Source organism: Epinephelus fuscoguttatus, linkage group LG17 (assembly GCF_011397635.1).
Source record: "Epinephelus fuscoguttatus linkage group LG17, E.fuscoguttatus.final_Chr_v1".
NCBI classification, from domain to species: Eukaryota; Metazoa; Chordata; class Actinopteri; order Perciformes; family Serranidae; genus Epinephelus; species Epinephelus fuscoguttatus.
Window position 1 is genome coordinate 24,841,888 of NC_064768.1, and position 13,890 is coordinate 24,855,777.

General features: G+C 40.4%; 1 protein-coding gene across 1 annotated transcript in view; it reads left to right on the forward strand.

The window, feature by feature from the left end:
- fam91a1 (family with sequence similarity 91 member A1) overlaps positions 1-13,890 on the forward strand; it is a 34,157-nt gene that overhangs the window by 9,569 nt on the left and 10,698 nt on the right. Inside the window, exons 6-16 of the mRNA XM_049603318.1 lie at positions 451-564; positions 1,612-1,702; positions 4,478-4,540; positions 4,826-4,932; positions 5,110-5,148; positions 7,224-7,336; positions 7,727-7,833; positions 9,266-9,378; positions 9,519-9,605; positions 9,800-9,929; positions 13,485-13,633. Of these exons, the coding sequence (XP_049459275.1) occupies positions 451-564; positions 1,612-1,702; positions 4,478-4,540; positions 4,826-4,932; positions 5,110-5,148; positions 7,224-7,336; positions 7,727-7,833; positions 9,266-9,378; positions 9,519-9,605; positions 9,800-9,929; positions 13,485-13,633 (1,113 nt within the window). The remainder of the gene's footprint in view (positions 1-450; positions 565-1,611; positions 1,703-4,477; positions 4,541-4,825; positions 4,933-5,109; positions 5,149-7,223; positions 7,337-7,726; positions 7,834-9,265; positions 9,379-9,518; positions 9,606-9,799; positions 9,930-13,484; positions 13,634-13,890) is intronic.

The window sequence follows — 13,890 nt, forward strand, 5'->3', positions numbered from 1 at the left end:
CTCTAGCAATTACTCTGCAACATATTAGCACACATAGTCAAAATATTAAATGCATGTTAACAGTTGGATTTTTAAAACCATTTATTGGCATAATAAACATCTGGCTATTTGTGCTCAGACGTCAGATATGATCTGAAAATTCTACCAAGCAGTCTGGAAATTTGAGTCAGAAAAAGTATGGAAGTTTGAAATTTTAAATTTGTAGGAACCCTGGTCAGTGTAAAATACATATGGTCAGTATTTAATCCAGCTGTATATGTAACGATAGTAGCCAGGAAATGTAGCACACTCAAGCTAAAACACCATTAAAATGACTTTTCTGCATATTTGGAAATTTTGTCCCATCTTTCTCTAAAAAAATGACAATGTCAGCATTTAGCTGCCATGTTTATTAGATTTTAGTGACTCGATCTCACCTCACCTGCCTCCCACGTTTGCCTCCTTTCTCAGAAATTCTTCCGCAGGAAATCAGCGCGGGACCTGCTACCAGCCAAACCAGTGGAGATCTCTGTGGAGCCGTGGTGGACAGCGCAGACAGGCTACATCACTGAGGATGATATCAGGGTGAGATAAGAGCTTTGCTTCTTTTCTTTTTCACGTTTTAGAATAATTTGATAATAGGCATGTGTTCAGATATTTAAATTGTAATGATAGCAGGCTGGGGTTGAACAATGTGACAGTTTTTTTTCTGTGTGATGGTAGAAAGCTGTCCAGTGGTGGACATTTGGTTTCTACTGTGGGAACTATTTGGGGAAGGCTATGTAGCAGGTCAGGGCCTGATTCTCACGTGATCTCGTGGATCCACCTACCTCAAAATGTAACGTGACTCATGCAGACAAGAAGGAGTAAAGTTGTAGATACACAAACCGGTAACACCTTAAATTATTGTTCTCAGGGACCTTGAAGCCATCTTGAAAGAATATCAGCTTTACTGTTTTGATTCTTTTGTTTTTTACTCAAATGTTGTCTCATGAGAGGCAAATAAAGATATTAATCAAACGTGATGAGATATGATATGGTTATTTTAACCTGTTTCTTGAATTCACAGAGCAGTTGCTGTATTGTAATATATACAGTTACTGTGATATAAAATGCAAAATACTATGATAGAAGATTATGGCCATATCGCCCACCTCTATAGCAGGCTGGGATGGATACAGCAAGAGGATGTGTTCATGTTCGGTTCTTATACAGCTAATACATTAAGGAAGGTCCAGGTTATTCTTTTAATCCTCCCTCCCCTTTATGGACATTACATGTGTCATTGATCTATAAAAGAAGTGACTGGATTCTATGTGTTGGCTCGATTTTCACACCAAACTTTCATTGAAATTCACACACGTTACCCACCAAGCTACAGCAGCTCATCCCATGAGCCCTTGCTGCACCGCATGTGGAGATCTCACCTGACTAAAAATAAACATCTGCCAACTCCCCATCAGTTCTCCCCTCCTCAAGAAAAAAAAAATCCTCACAGATATATTATGCAAATGTATTCATCCTCCAAGGACTGAACTACCACTGTTGTTCACTGGAGATGATTTTTTTTCTACATAAAGCCACATGCACAGGTATGCTCTAATGTTGTGTGTTTCATGTGTGTAATTTCAGATCTGTTCTCCAGCAGAGAAGAAAGCCATTGATAAGATGATAGATTCTGGTCCTCAGCTGGCCGGATCAATGGAGTACAACGTGGTTTTAAGTGAGTATCCGTCACGTGTTGTGCAACATCTGTATCTGAATCATCAAAGTCAGGGCTGAATTCAAAATGACGACTACATCTTGTTTACACTTTGTTTCCTAATAATACAACTTTATTTAATTTTGTTTCCTGATTCACTGAAATTAAAATCATGATGGGAAAAAAAGTCATTTTTTCTCAATGAAAAACATAGTCTCCACAAAGCTTGAGGCTGTTAGTAGTGGAGACAGAAAGCAAGTGTGCACAGGGAAAGCACGTGTGGTTAAAGCTGCGTTGTTAAGTGGATCAATAATGCCCGATCATTTAATGCCCCTGTAATGAAACAGCTGCATTGTATTTTGAAACAGTCAATAAGTGAAACAGTCTGTTTCATTATGTAATATGAGTGTAATAAATACACAAATGCCAATTAGATGGTAATCTGCATTAAAAATAAAGAAAAAGAAAAAGCACAGGTGTGAAGTTTCCACTGTGCTCCTGATGGTCAGGCCAGAGCTTTTGCTGCTTGTGGATTGATAAATGTGAGGCAAATATTAAAGCACTTTGGACAAAAAGCACTACAAAAATGCAGCCAAAATGCAGCCTTTATTTTTTTAATAAGGTACCATAACTCCATCTGGACTGTGTGACAGCTTGCAAAAAGCATTTCAGAGTAGATTGCTTCACTGTCTTTCTTCTTCCAAATTTGATCTGGTCCAGTATCCGTTTGCTTTTTGTCCCTCCCCTTACATCCTGTTTCAACAGGAATTATTGGATCAGGTTGCCTCCAAAGGCTTTACAATCCCTGTGCAGCAACGTCTTGAGATCTCGTATTATTTGCTGTTTAAACAGTGTAGTTGTTAAGGCGGTGTCATAAAAAAGTGTGACAGCAGTTGGGGACAAAAAGAGTTGTTGAACTTTTTATTCTGCCACTGATACATCATGTACTAACCTTTTGTAACTTTACTGTTTCTCAAGAGTATAACAGTTAATGGATACTTGTAGCTGATATGTTAAGGTGGTGGCTGATACTGATGTTGCAGTTCAAGGTCTTTCATCAGCATGCTGGTGTAAATCTCAAAGATGAAGCACAGGCACTGAGGTCGTGTTGACGCAGTTTAAATGTTAATTAGAGAATAGTTTGACTGTCATGAACCTTGGCCACTGGAGTGCTGGTGACTGAAGGGGAAGAAAAATACAATTACATACAGGAAATGTAAGGCAATTTGAATACAAGTAGCTGTTTAAACAAGATTCAGTTCAATGTGATACAACTTTATTAATCCACGGTGGCAGTTTGATTTTGTATGAGTGAAAACAGACGGGAAACAGACATACAGTATGCAAAGACAGTTACGACAGTTATGTTGGCCTTTTACTAAAAGTAAAAGCCAATAAGATAACTGACGAAAGTCACAATGTTTAACACTGAGTTTGCAAAAACAGCCAGTGTTTCTGCTGGTGATGTTCTTCCATTAGTCTAGTCTCGCCACCAGACAATCAGAGATCTCTGCCTTCTGATAGTCTGGGGACACTCCTTTCTAAAGTGTGTTTAACACACCGGCGAAAACGGCCGGCAACAAAGCAACGCCTCCTGCATTTTTGAAAAGGACACGCCTTCTCGGAAATGTGCGCTCCCCCTTTTCTTGTTCGCAAGGAAACAAGCACACAGTGAGCTTGAAAGTGGATGCCGAGAGATTTAACTCCGTTTTATTAAACGTATGTTCATCCGTGAAGAAAATATTTTTTCCAGCGAATGTCTTAGTTACAACATGATTGAGCTAACTGGAGTAGTTTCATGTCGTATCCAACAACAGGAGGCTTTTAACAGATGACGTCCTGATGTTAGCTTTGCTGCTAGTGTTAGCTGTCCCTGTCAGCTGCAGCCACTGATGCTTTCTAGACATCGTGATTTCCCGAAACTGAATAAATACCACACATAGCAACACAAAACTGCTTTGCTAGCTTAATCATGTTGTAACTAAGATATCCACTGGAAAAAATTTTTTTCACGGACCGTTTAATGAGTTATTACCTATTACAGACACTGCTAAGAAATACTAATGTTTGTTCAGTCATTGTGTTTATAGACTTTTCAAACATCGGATTAGTCTAAACAGTGATACAGTGATGTGGAAAATGTGATTTTATATATTTATGTATATATATATATATATATATATGTATGGTTTTCTACCCGGAAGTATTTGTAAACAACAAGGTGACTCCCTCTGTAGTCCGGCCGGATGAGTCATGGCCTTGTAAAAGATTATGTTTGTTTCTTTTAGTTGGTGAGAATGTGTCGCCGCAAACGCGACAAACATCCACTAACTTTGATGGCATTTTCTGCGAGTGCAGCTGAGCCATTTTGTACCGCTACACGTGTTTCTAGTGGGAATATGTTTACAAACACAAGAGTTCAGTGAGCCACCAAAGACAGTGGCTCAGTTAAAGGACGTCACCAGTGCCTATCTTAAAAGTTCAGAAATTTCAACTTGAAGCGCTTGATGCAGCTACACGAAAAAGCCGTAGCGCTCTGTGAAACGATCCTGGAGGTGACTTTTTTTTTTTCTCTAGGCAGCTGCATACACTCTGTCCTCATTAGGAACAATTAAGAGATGACACAGGCACTGAGAAAACCCCCCGCTGTATATCGGTTCCAAATATCGTTTATCAGTGTCCTTGATTACTAATAATCAGTATTGGAATCTGCCCTGAAAAAATCATATTGGTCTCCCTAGTATTAATATTATTTTTATCATTTATATTATTATATGTTTCTTTTTGTCATTCCAGGCTTGTACAACCGGGGCTTCATCTACTTGGATGTTCCCATATCTGATGACAGCTGTATCTCAGGTACATCAGTGTCAGTGTGTGTGTGTGTGTGTGTGTTTAAACATCCTGCCATTACCCCCCCTCCGAGTAATTACCCTGACTCACTGCTGTATGTTCCTAAATTACAACTGTGGAAACACAAACGAGCATTATGGGTAATAAACTGATCTGAAATGATGCCTTTTAGTGTCACTACAGATGCATACAGTATTTAAAAACAACAATACAATTGCTCAATAAAAGAGTGTAAAAGAAATATCTGCGGAAATGTTTGTGCGGTTGTTCATCACTCTTTGTGTCTTTCAGTGCCCCCGCTGGAAGGCTTTGTCATGAACCGTGTCCAGGGCGATTACTTTGAAACGCTTCTCTACAAAATCTTTGTGTCCATCGATGAGCAGACAAACGTAGCGGAGGTAGGCTTTAGACATTTTTTTTTTTCAGGTTTTGTTTTGTTTTCTCGCCCGCTGTGCTCATTGATTGTAATATGACTGTGTGTGTGTATGTTTATTGATCAGCTGTTCAACTGAGCACTTATTTTTTCTCTCTCTCTCTCTCTTTCTGCTGATCCTTCGTCCCCCTGTGCCTCTCAGTTGGCGAACGTGTTGGAAATTGACTTGGACTTAGTGAAGGTGGGTATCCATTTGCTGCAGAATGTGAGAGTCCTTTTGTAATGGATAGAGTCAAATACTGTTTTTCACAAGAGGAAGGAAAAACGGTAGATCTTAGGAATATGGCCGCACTTTCTAAAATTGACAGAGGCAAAACAGTGAGTTAATTTTCCTCTGGTTCCTCTGGTTTGAAGACATGCTTTTCGACTCTGTATGCTTCACAGTGTAGCTGTATAAATAAATATAGTGAACTGCTTTTTTATTTTTTGCTAATTGATGGTTTGGATTTAAGTTTGGCGTGAAATCTGAGAGATTAGAGCCATTTGTCAGTAATATTTGTTCCTCGTTCCTTTAAATCTGCTCTCCAAAGGTATGCTATTATTAAACCTGACTGCTGGCAATTTGTTGGATAGATATATATTATATAATTTTTTTTTTATCACAGTTGGCATTGCTGTCTTTTTCCTTGTTGTTGTTGTTGTTGTAGGCATTTCAAAAGAAATTGTGTGCAAACCACTGAGAGAAGTAGGGATGTTATGGAGCCTCACAAGTAGATATTTCTGCACAATTTGTCTCTTTCATTCTGGATACACACTCACACAGATGTACACCTGAGAGATAGGCAGTGACACACACCCCCATTGTTTCAGGATAGATCCATCATACCCCACGACTCTACCAGAGGGCTGAGCAGCACCATTCCAGTCGAATTGGTGCTCGAGTGTGACCCAGTTTTCCCCAGTTTCCTATTCACTCTATATCAGACATGGAGCCAAAACTCCCTCTCTGTGTTGTGACCTCCAGTGTGAAGAGCTGAACTCCCCTGTCCCTCGGTCTCATTTCATTCCTGCCGCTGAAAAGCAGCACTTAAGAGAAGTGGCTGAAGGCAGCGGTTGCAGCGATTCTCCAGGAGAAGCCCTGTAACTTCAGAGATGATTGAGATGTCTGAGAGGTTTTCTTTGTGCAGAACTTTTCCCATCGTGACTTGAGTTTAACTTTCTCTTGTGTAATGATTGCTTCGTGGCTTGAGTCAGTTGAAAAAAAAAAATAAATAAAAAATTAATCCTCGCTGTGCCTTCTTTTGATATGATAAGAGGTTGACCTCAGCTTGTACCTCTGGGGTGCTGAGGTGCAGAAAGCAATCAAGCCCACCATACTTGACTCAGGTTGTCTGTTCAGACTGAATGAAAGATTTAATGGCAAGGCGGCAAGCTGATGACTGTGTAATTTAAGGAAATAATAAAAAAGGCAATCAACTGTTTAGTAGAAAGTACAGTGTTACCACAGAGTCACCAGACACTCAGTAAAGATAACACAATAAAAACATAAGACATAAGCATGAAAGACTTAAACATGACATAAAAAACATAGAATGCAAACCCTCAAAAGTAGAGAGAGCATCACCCAAGAGAGAGTTCAGGTAGTCTCTTTTAGACCCTCGCAAATCAGCATTGATTGAATTGATCATGTGTATAGAAGCAATCTACTTACAACTGGCGAACCAAGTCCATCGAAGTGGTTACATCTTTGGATTACACACTCAATCCATCCTTCATGTTGTAACGATTGTTCTGAAGTCTGAAACACTTAAATGAACATCTTTGCTTCCTGAGTGTGCCTGACTAAACGTAGGCAACGCAGTGTCTGTTATTTCCACTGATGCTCTGTCGGAGAAAAATAATCAGTCAAAAATGTCAACAGCAAACGTAAGTTATCGGCAACAACTCCTTAAAATAAACGATCACCGCTCACCACTTTGAGATGATGTTACATCAGCAGTCTTATAGGAAACAAGTGCAAATTTGCAATAGCTGCGACCATGTACGCTGTCCTTCGGCTTCTGACCAATCCCTCCACCAAAGAATGGAGAAGTCTGTGTGAAAAGAGGAGCTAGCATTTTTTCCAGCCACAATCTCATCACATTTTCCTGCGAGTTAAGTGGTGTGATCCTCTTTATCTCTCTTATTTTATTCCCCGTTCTCATTGTCTGGCCCCACCTGAACAGTAAAAGTCCAGGAGGGTAACATGTGACAGATTGATGGTCTATGGCAGTGATTTCTGCATCATTTGACTGTGTTTTTACTGTGTTTCATCAGAATGCAGTTTCCATGTACTGTCGCCTCGGCTTCGCTGTAAAGAAAGGTCAGGTTATCAGCTCGGAGCAGCTCCACCCCACCTGGAAGAACGCCCCATCTCTCAACAGACTCAAGTATGTACAGGCAGCCAATACCAACCAATCACCACTTCTTAAAAAAGAATGGAAGTGGTGCCATGTGTTTAACCACATTCACCTATTAACTTGTGTTAGTTTAAATTTTTAGGCGCAATTTTTTCCTTCCAAAAATTTAATTACATTCAATGAATCAAAGGTATTTTGGGATGCTTAGTCTCTTGTGGGAAGAAAATTACAACAGTTGAAGTCTCCAGCATCCATTCGTCCACACCCACCTAGTAAATCATTTAAGCTCACTCACCATGGGGGAAAGGAAAGTTTTTCTAAATGTTAAACTATCTCATTAATTTTGGTTTAATAAACCACTACACTTGGATGTGAGAGTGCTTTTTAGATTAATCACTGTGGCTCCGTCCTCTGTGTTAGGAGCACCATGGACCCTCAGAAGATGCTGCTGTCCTGGGAGCAGGGCAGTCCTGTCATGGAGGGCGGCTCCTCAGCCACCGACACTGACACCACCAGTCTGGAAGAAGGTCTGTGTGGCCTCAAACGCACTCAAACAGAAACGCTGCAGTGTATGCAAATAATTTCACATCTTAATGTATGCACACAAAGTACTTTCTGGATGTTACTTCTCAAGTTTTGAAGCAGCGGTGCAAATTAATCCCTAAGAAAGCTCAGTCATGCTTCGGAAAGTAATTCTCACATTAATAGGTGTTTGTCTAAAAAGGTTTCATTTGTGGACTAATTTTAACTGTGTTATGCTCGTGAAGGCATAAAGCTGTTGGGTTGCACAGACTAATAATTTGGATATTATCAAAGTGGCTGTTCATCAACCACATATACATTTTAATAATCTATTAGAATTACATTTATTTGAGGAAGAGACAGTGGTCTGGGTTGGTCTTTGTAAGCGCATTTCATTTTCATTAAATCACAAGCTTGTATGATTAATATCATATCACAGCCAAGCAGCTATTACATTTATTAAAGGGACAGTTCACCCCAAAATCCAAAAAACGTATTTTTCGTGTCACTTGTAGAGCTATCTGGATTGTTCTGGTGTGAGTGTGGGACATATCAGCCGTTGAGATGTCTGCCATAGATGGCACTTGGCTTGTGGTGCTCAAAATGCCAATAACTACTTTGAAAACCTCAACAGCAATGTCTCTCTCTAGAAATCATGACCTGGTTTCTTAAGTTAAGATAATCCATAATCCAATGAGAGGCTTGTGCTCATGACAGCATGAGATGTAAACATTAATGGCGTCCCCCTTGGCTGAGCTGTAATGTTGGCTAGCTCAGTGGTGCTAGGTGAACTAGCAGTAGATGCATGCTTTCTTCTGCGCAATGATACGGCTGGTGGGTGTAGTTTGAAAAGAGTTCCTACATGAAATTGATAAATAGCATCAGCATCCATGTGTGTCTAAAAAGAAGTGTCTACAAAAACGAGCGTCTAAAAAGACGCCGGAAAAACGGCCGTCTAAAAAGACGCTTGAATGCCGGTCAGACGCGCCGTATCATAGGAAAGCAATGGTTTTACTGGCGTCGCGTTTCTAGCCTTTCATCTCGGTGTGATCGCCGCCTAAAGGTGGAGTCAGTGATTCTGAGGAAAGACTTGTGATATTTGATTTCAACACCCAAACTCATGTGCTCCTTCTGTCAGTGCTCTTTCAGAAGCGCCCCGCTTGCTCCCACTGCCTTTCTCTTTATACGTCCATGATCTTTCCCTTGACCTGTCCACGAGCATGAACGCCCCGTGTTGCTCATCCCAAGCCACTTTGTGTGTGTACCATCTACAGAGCCAGGGCTCTTTGTGAACACAGAACAGACAGCTAGCGGACTGTCGGAAGATATTTGCTGAATTTGACAAACCTACATTGGATCAGCATCGTTGACTGCACCTTTAGTGTTCTTGTACAGAGCTGTTTCTCTTGTTATATGTCTTCTTTTCTGTCTCTGTAGGAGACACAGGAAGCGTAAGCAGCCTGAGCATCCCAGCTGCACCCACAAAGAGGATTGCCTTCCTCTTTGACTCCACTCTCACAGCCTTCCTTATGATGGGCAACCTGTCTCCGGTTAGTGACCTGATGTGAACATGAGAAAACACACACAGATTCTCAAAATTAAAATGCTTAATAGAGACATTAATATCTATATCAAAGTTAGACATGGACTGTACATTGTTGAATCCTCTGTGTCTTTGTCCCTCTATCAGAACCTGAAGAGTCATGCCGTGACCATGTTCGAGGTGGGTAAGCTGTCTGACGAGACTCTGGATAGCTTCCTGGCTGAGTTAGAGAAGGTGAGACCAGCGATGGAAACAAAGAAAATAAAGATTTGGTTGTGTATCTAGTGTAGCTCTGCCATAAAAAACCAAAGGATAATAAGTTAATATAGAAGATACATTATACATTGATGTTCTCACAGGAATACTTCATACTGTAAATGCACACAAACACTCTACTTGAATTCATGTCTTGGTTTCTCTGTCTCCAGGTGGAGAGCACAGCAGAGGGCGAGGCCCAGCGTTACTTTGACCACGCTCTGACCCTGAAAAACACCATCCTTTTCTTGCGCTACAACAAAGAACTCACTCAGGACCAGGGACCTGATATCCCAAATATAGGTAATTATACAGTTACACCCTCCTTTCATCACCTTTATGGTTGAATACAGGCAAGATCCAGGCATCATACAGGCATCGTACAAAGAGTTGCTCCCAGTGACAACACTAGAATTATGACGCTTTTTAAGAATTTCCCCTTACAGTTAAGACTAGGCTGTGGTAAAGATAAAAGTTATTCACAAAGCATCTTAGACCTTAAGACCGCTCCTAAGGTAAAAAAAAAACAAAACTGTCAGGAGCAGGGAGGAGGACTTTTTAGAAGCTTATCAGTTTCTTAAGCAGAGGAGAAAACGGTGGAAAGACAGAGGTAGGTGAAATATTTCCCAAACACTGAACAAAGTTAATGAAACACCACAGATTGGATCCTGCAGGATAATGCTTGTGGCTGATGTCATTAGAGATGTGCTCACATCTTCCTCCCATCGCAATAACGAAATAACGCCAGAAATGAAAGTGATCACAACACTAACACATTTGGCGACTGGGAAAATGCACCAGTGCAGCAGTGATGACTTGGGTCTGTCACAACCTTTCATTAGCAGAGTGATCACACAAACAATTAAGCGCTTTCAGTCTCATATTGTGACGCAGCTCATTTCATTTCCGCCAGATGTCCACACCTGGCAGGCTCACAGAAGGGCAACCAGAGTGGCTCTGAGAATTTTTCTATTTCACTCCTAAGTTAGGACTCCTTGCTGGAAATTTTTAGGCTAACTTAGCAGCTCATTTCAGAGTATTCTCACAATGTTTGTGAATGCAGCCACAGATTTGTTTTTGTGTATTATTACACGGCTTGCATGCTGGTTTTAGTCTTAAGTTCTCATTGCCTTCGCAGCATCAACAAGAGCAAGCTAATGAAACAGAAACTCATATCTGCTGTCTGCACACAGCTCCCTTCGTGCTTTGTTGCTAGTTTGTTGCCAACAGTTGACATAATCTGTGATACAAATGCAGCCAATGTTTTGTAATGGTTGTTTCAAAATCACTTTCAAATCTGCAAATATCAATCAAACAGAAATTTAAGCTGGGATGTGCAGAGCGAACGTGGCAGAAGGAGTGTGAGTGCCTGTTGGTGTGTGTGTATAATTCAAAGCACAAATGGTTCATTATTTTCAGTGACACAACACAAATGTTCCGGTTTATCTAAGTAATAAGAATAATATGAAATTCAGGTGAAAACAGAAATCAATCGTGCAACAGTCTGGGTAAAAATAATTTGAGGGGTAACCTGCTAATTGTCAACAAATTAACAGTTTACACTTTCTTCCAAGTTTCGTCTTGCCTTTCTATTATTGGAAAGATATATTTGGGGCTATCATTAGTGGCAGACAACCAATGTAAATGACTCCTATTCCACTACTTAAACTTGTTTAGTGGTCTTTAAAAATGAATCAATAAGTGATGAAGCATTCAAACGTTATTTTCATATGAAACTTCTGGAGACTATTTTGAAAGCAACAAAGAGGAAGTGAATCTTCTGTTTGTACTGCTTTTAACAAACATGTGTTACTCGTGTGTGTTTGGCAAGTCACTTGTGTCTGAATATTTTCTCTTGAATATGGTCACACATACCTGTCAGTCTAGAGTGAGGCTGTGTTGTTCTGCTGGTGTCTCCAGGGGGAGCAGGAGAGAATGAGTCCTCCAATGACGACAAAGCAAATCTCTGAGTTTCCATGTAGCCGCCGTTGTTTCCACCAGATGCTGTTTGTTTGGTTTGGCAGCATGCCTCACTTCTGATTGTCTTATCTCTCAGTCGTCCTCAGCTGCGGCTCCAGGCGTCTGCTGAGGAGCGAGCGCACTGAGAGCCTGCTGCCTGAGGCTAAACTAAGCCCACAATGATACAAATTATTATAATAATATATCATCACTGCACGGCAAAAGTCAACATCTAAACCTCTTTTGGAAAATACAATATGATGCAGCAGTCTCATTGTGTATTGTAATTGGCTTTTAAAGGTTTTGTTCCACTCTGTGTGGTGGAATAAAATATAAACATCAAGCTCTTGACCTGTCTGAGTCTCAGTCATTACATCTGCAAAACTCAACACTGATACTGATTTATCTCATTGATTATCACCATTAGCATTTCATAGACACCTCTTGGATTTACATCTAGGAGGCAAGATGTTATTATTAAATCCAGGAAAGCCAAGTTGACACTTGTGTCCTTTGAGAAGACGTTCTTTACAAGTCACCTTGGAGCTAACACTTTGCTTAACACCATGGCTATAAAGGAAGAATCTTTGCTGTGCTTTTTGGATGAGATCCACTGCTCTTCAACACCATTAGTATTTGATGTATCCACACTTTGCAGATTAATTTCAAGGACCTTAATTTGTTCTCTTTCTATGCTTCTTAAAATTCTTAAAACGCCTTAAAATGTCTTCTATTCTTTTTATAGATATTATATCTTAAAAGAATTCAGTAGTCTTAAATTTGAATTTGTGAGACCTTAATTGCCATGAACATTTAATTTATCGTTAATTTCTTTTTGTCAAAATGAGTCAAGCCTTTGTGTGTGAAAATCTACAAATCCTCCTTCAAATCCTTGCACTTAACCTGCTGGCAAAATGTAGATCGACCTAACTCACTCTAATATTCCTACATAAAACCTTCCTCTGCATGGGCCTACAGATACACTACTTACCTGTATACTTACATGCAATCCATTAATATGAAAAAGATGATTTGCCCAAATGTCAGTCTTAAATTTGGTAAAAAAAATTATGATGAATATGTCTTAAAAAGCATTTAATTTAAGTGTTGGATACCTGTAGACATCCAATTTAAAGGAACAGTTGTCTCATGTGTGATCGATGTATATTAAGTGGCTATTTAGCTCAGTGTTGTAGTACTCGCAGTTGGTCTTGGTCTCCAGTCAAGACTACAGCTGCAGGGACATCACTATCGCTAAAAAAGGAGCGCTGAATATAGATGGTTAAGTTGATTTCAGTTCCTTGTTTGCTCATGTAAAACATAAAATTCACCTCTGTACTATTGTTTGATTATTTAGTCAAGAAATTTCTGATGACACTTATACATACATATATACAGATACAGTTCATATAGGCTTATTTACAGTACAGGGATAAAAGAGGTGAATGAAGAGGAAGCTTCTTTTGTTTTAGTGGGTGTTTTTATGGGAATGTAGATTTTTCAGATCAGTTTTTAGGAGTGCCTATTGTTTGCATGTTCCACATTTATTGTAATGCTGTGCAGGACTCGCACTGTTCTGGTCTTGACTTTATCTCAGCCCCTCAAAGTCTTTGTCTTGTCTTAGTCTTGATACACTTTTGTCTTGGCCGTGACTCTGTCTGGGTTAAGGTGGTCTTGACTACACCACTGGCTAGCATGAAGACTAGAAACAGACGGAAACAGCTCACAAAATGTTTAGCCATTGCTTGCTTCTGTTCTGCTACTATCCATGCAGTTACTTCAGTCACGTCCCAGAAGACACAAGAATGCAAACTACATGCATACACTCACTGACTTAGTCTCGGCACCCAGGCTGTTGTGTATGGAATTTTAACTGTCCCTGTTTTTTCCCTCAATCAGGTTTCCCCTTGGACATGTTGCGCTGCGAGAGCCTGCTGGGTCTGGACCAAGCCACCTGCAGCCGTGTCCTCAACAAGAACTACAAGCTGCTGGTCTCGATGGCGCCGCTCAGCAACGAGATCAGACCCATCAGCAGCTGCACGCCTCAGGTATGACGCCTGGAGGGAGGGAGAGCAGAGGGGTTACTGTGCGTCTTGCTGGGACGTTGAATCAAATGTTGACTGTCTTATAGATGTGTGCTTGTGTTTTAGTCGACAGTTCATGCGTGTGTGTGTGTGTGTGTGTGTGTGTGTGTGTGTGTGTGTGTGTGTGTGTGTGTGTGCTCTGTTTGGTTGTGTTTGTCCTCTTGCTGTGTGTACACACTTCTGTGCCCGCAGTGATTTGTGGCTGCGTGTACGCTTTGTGG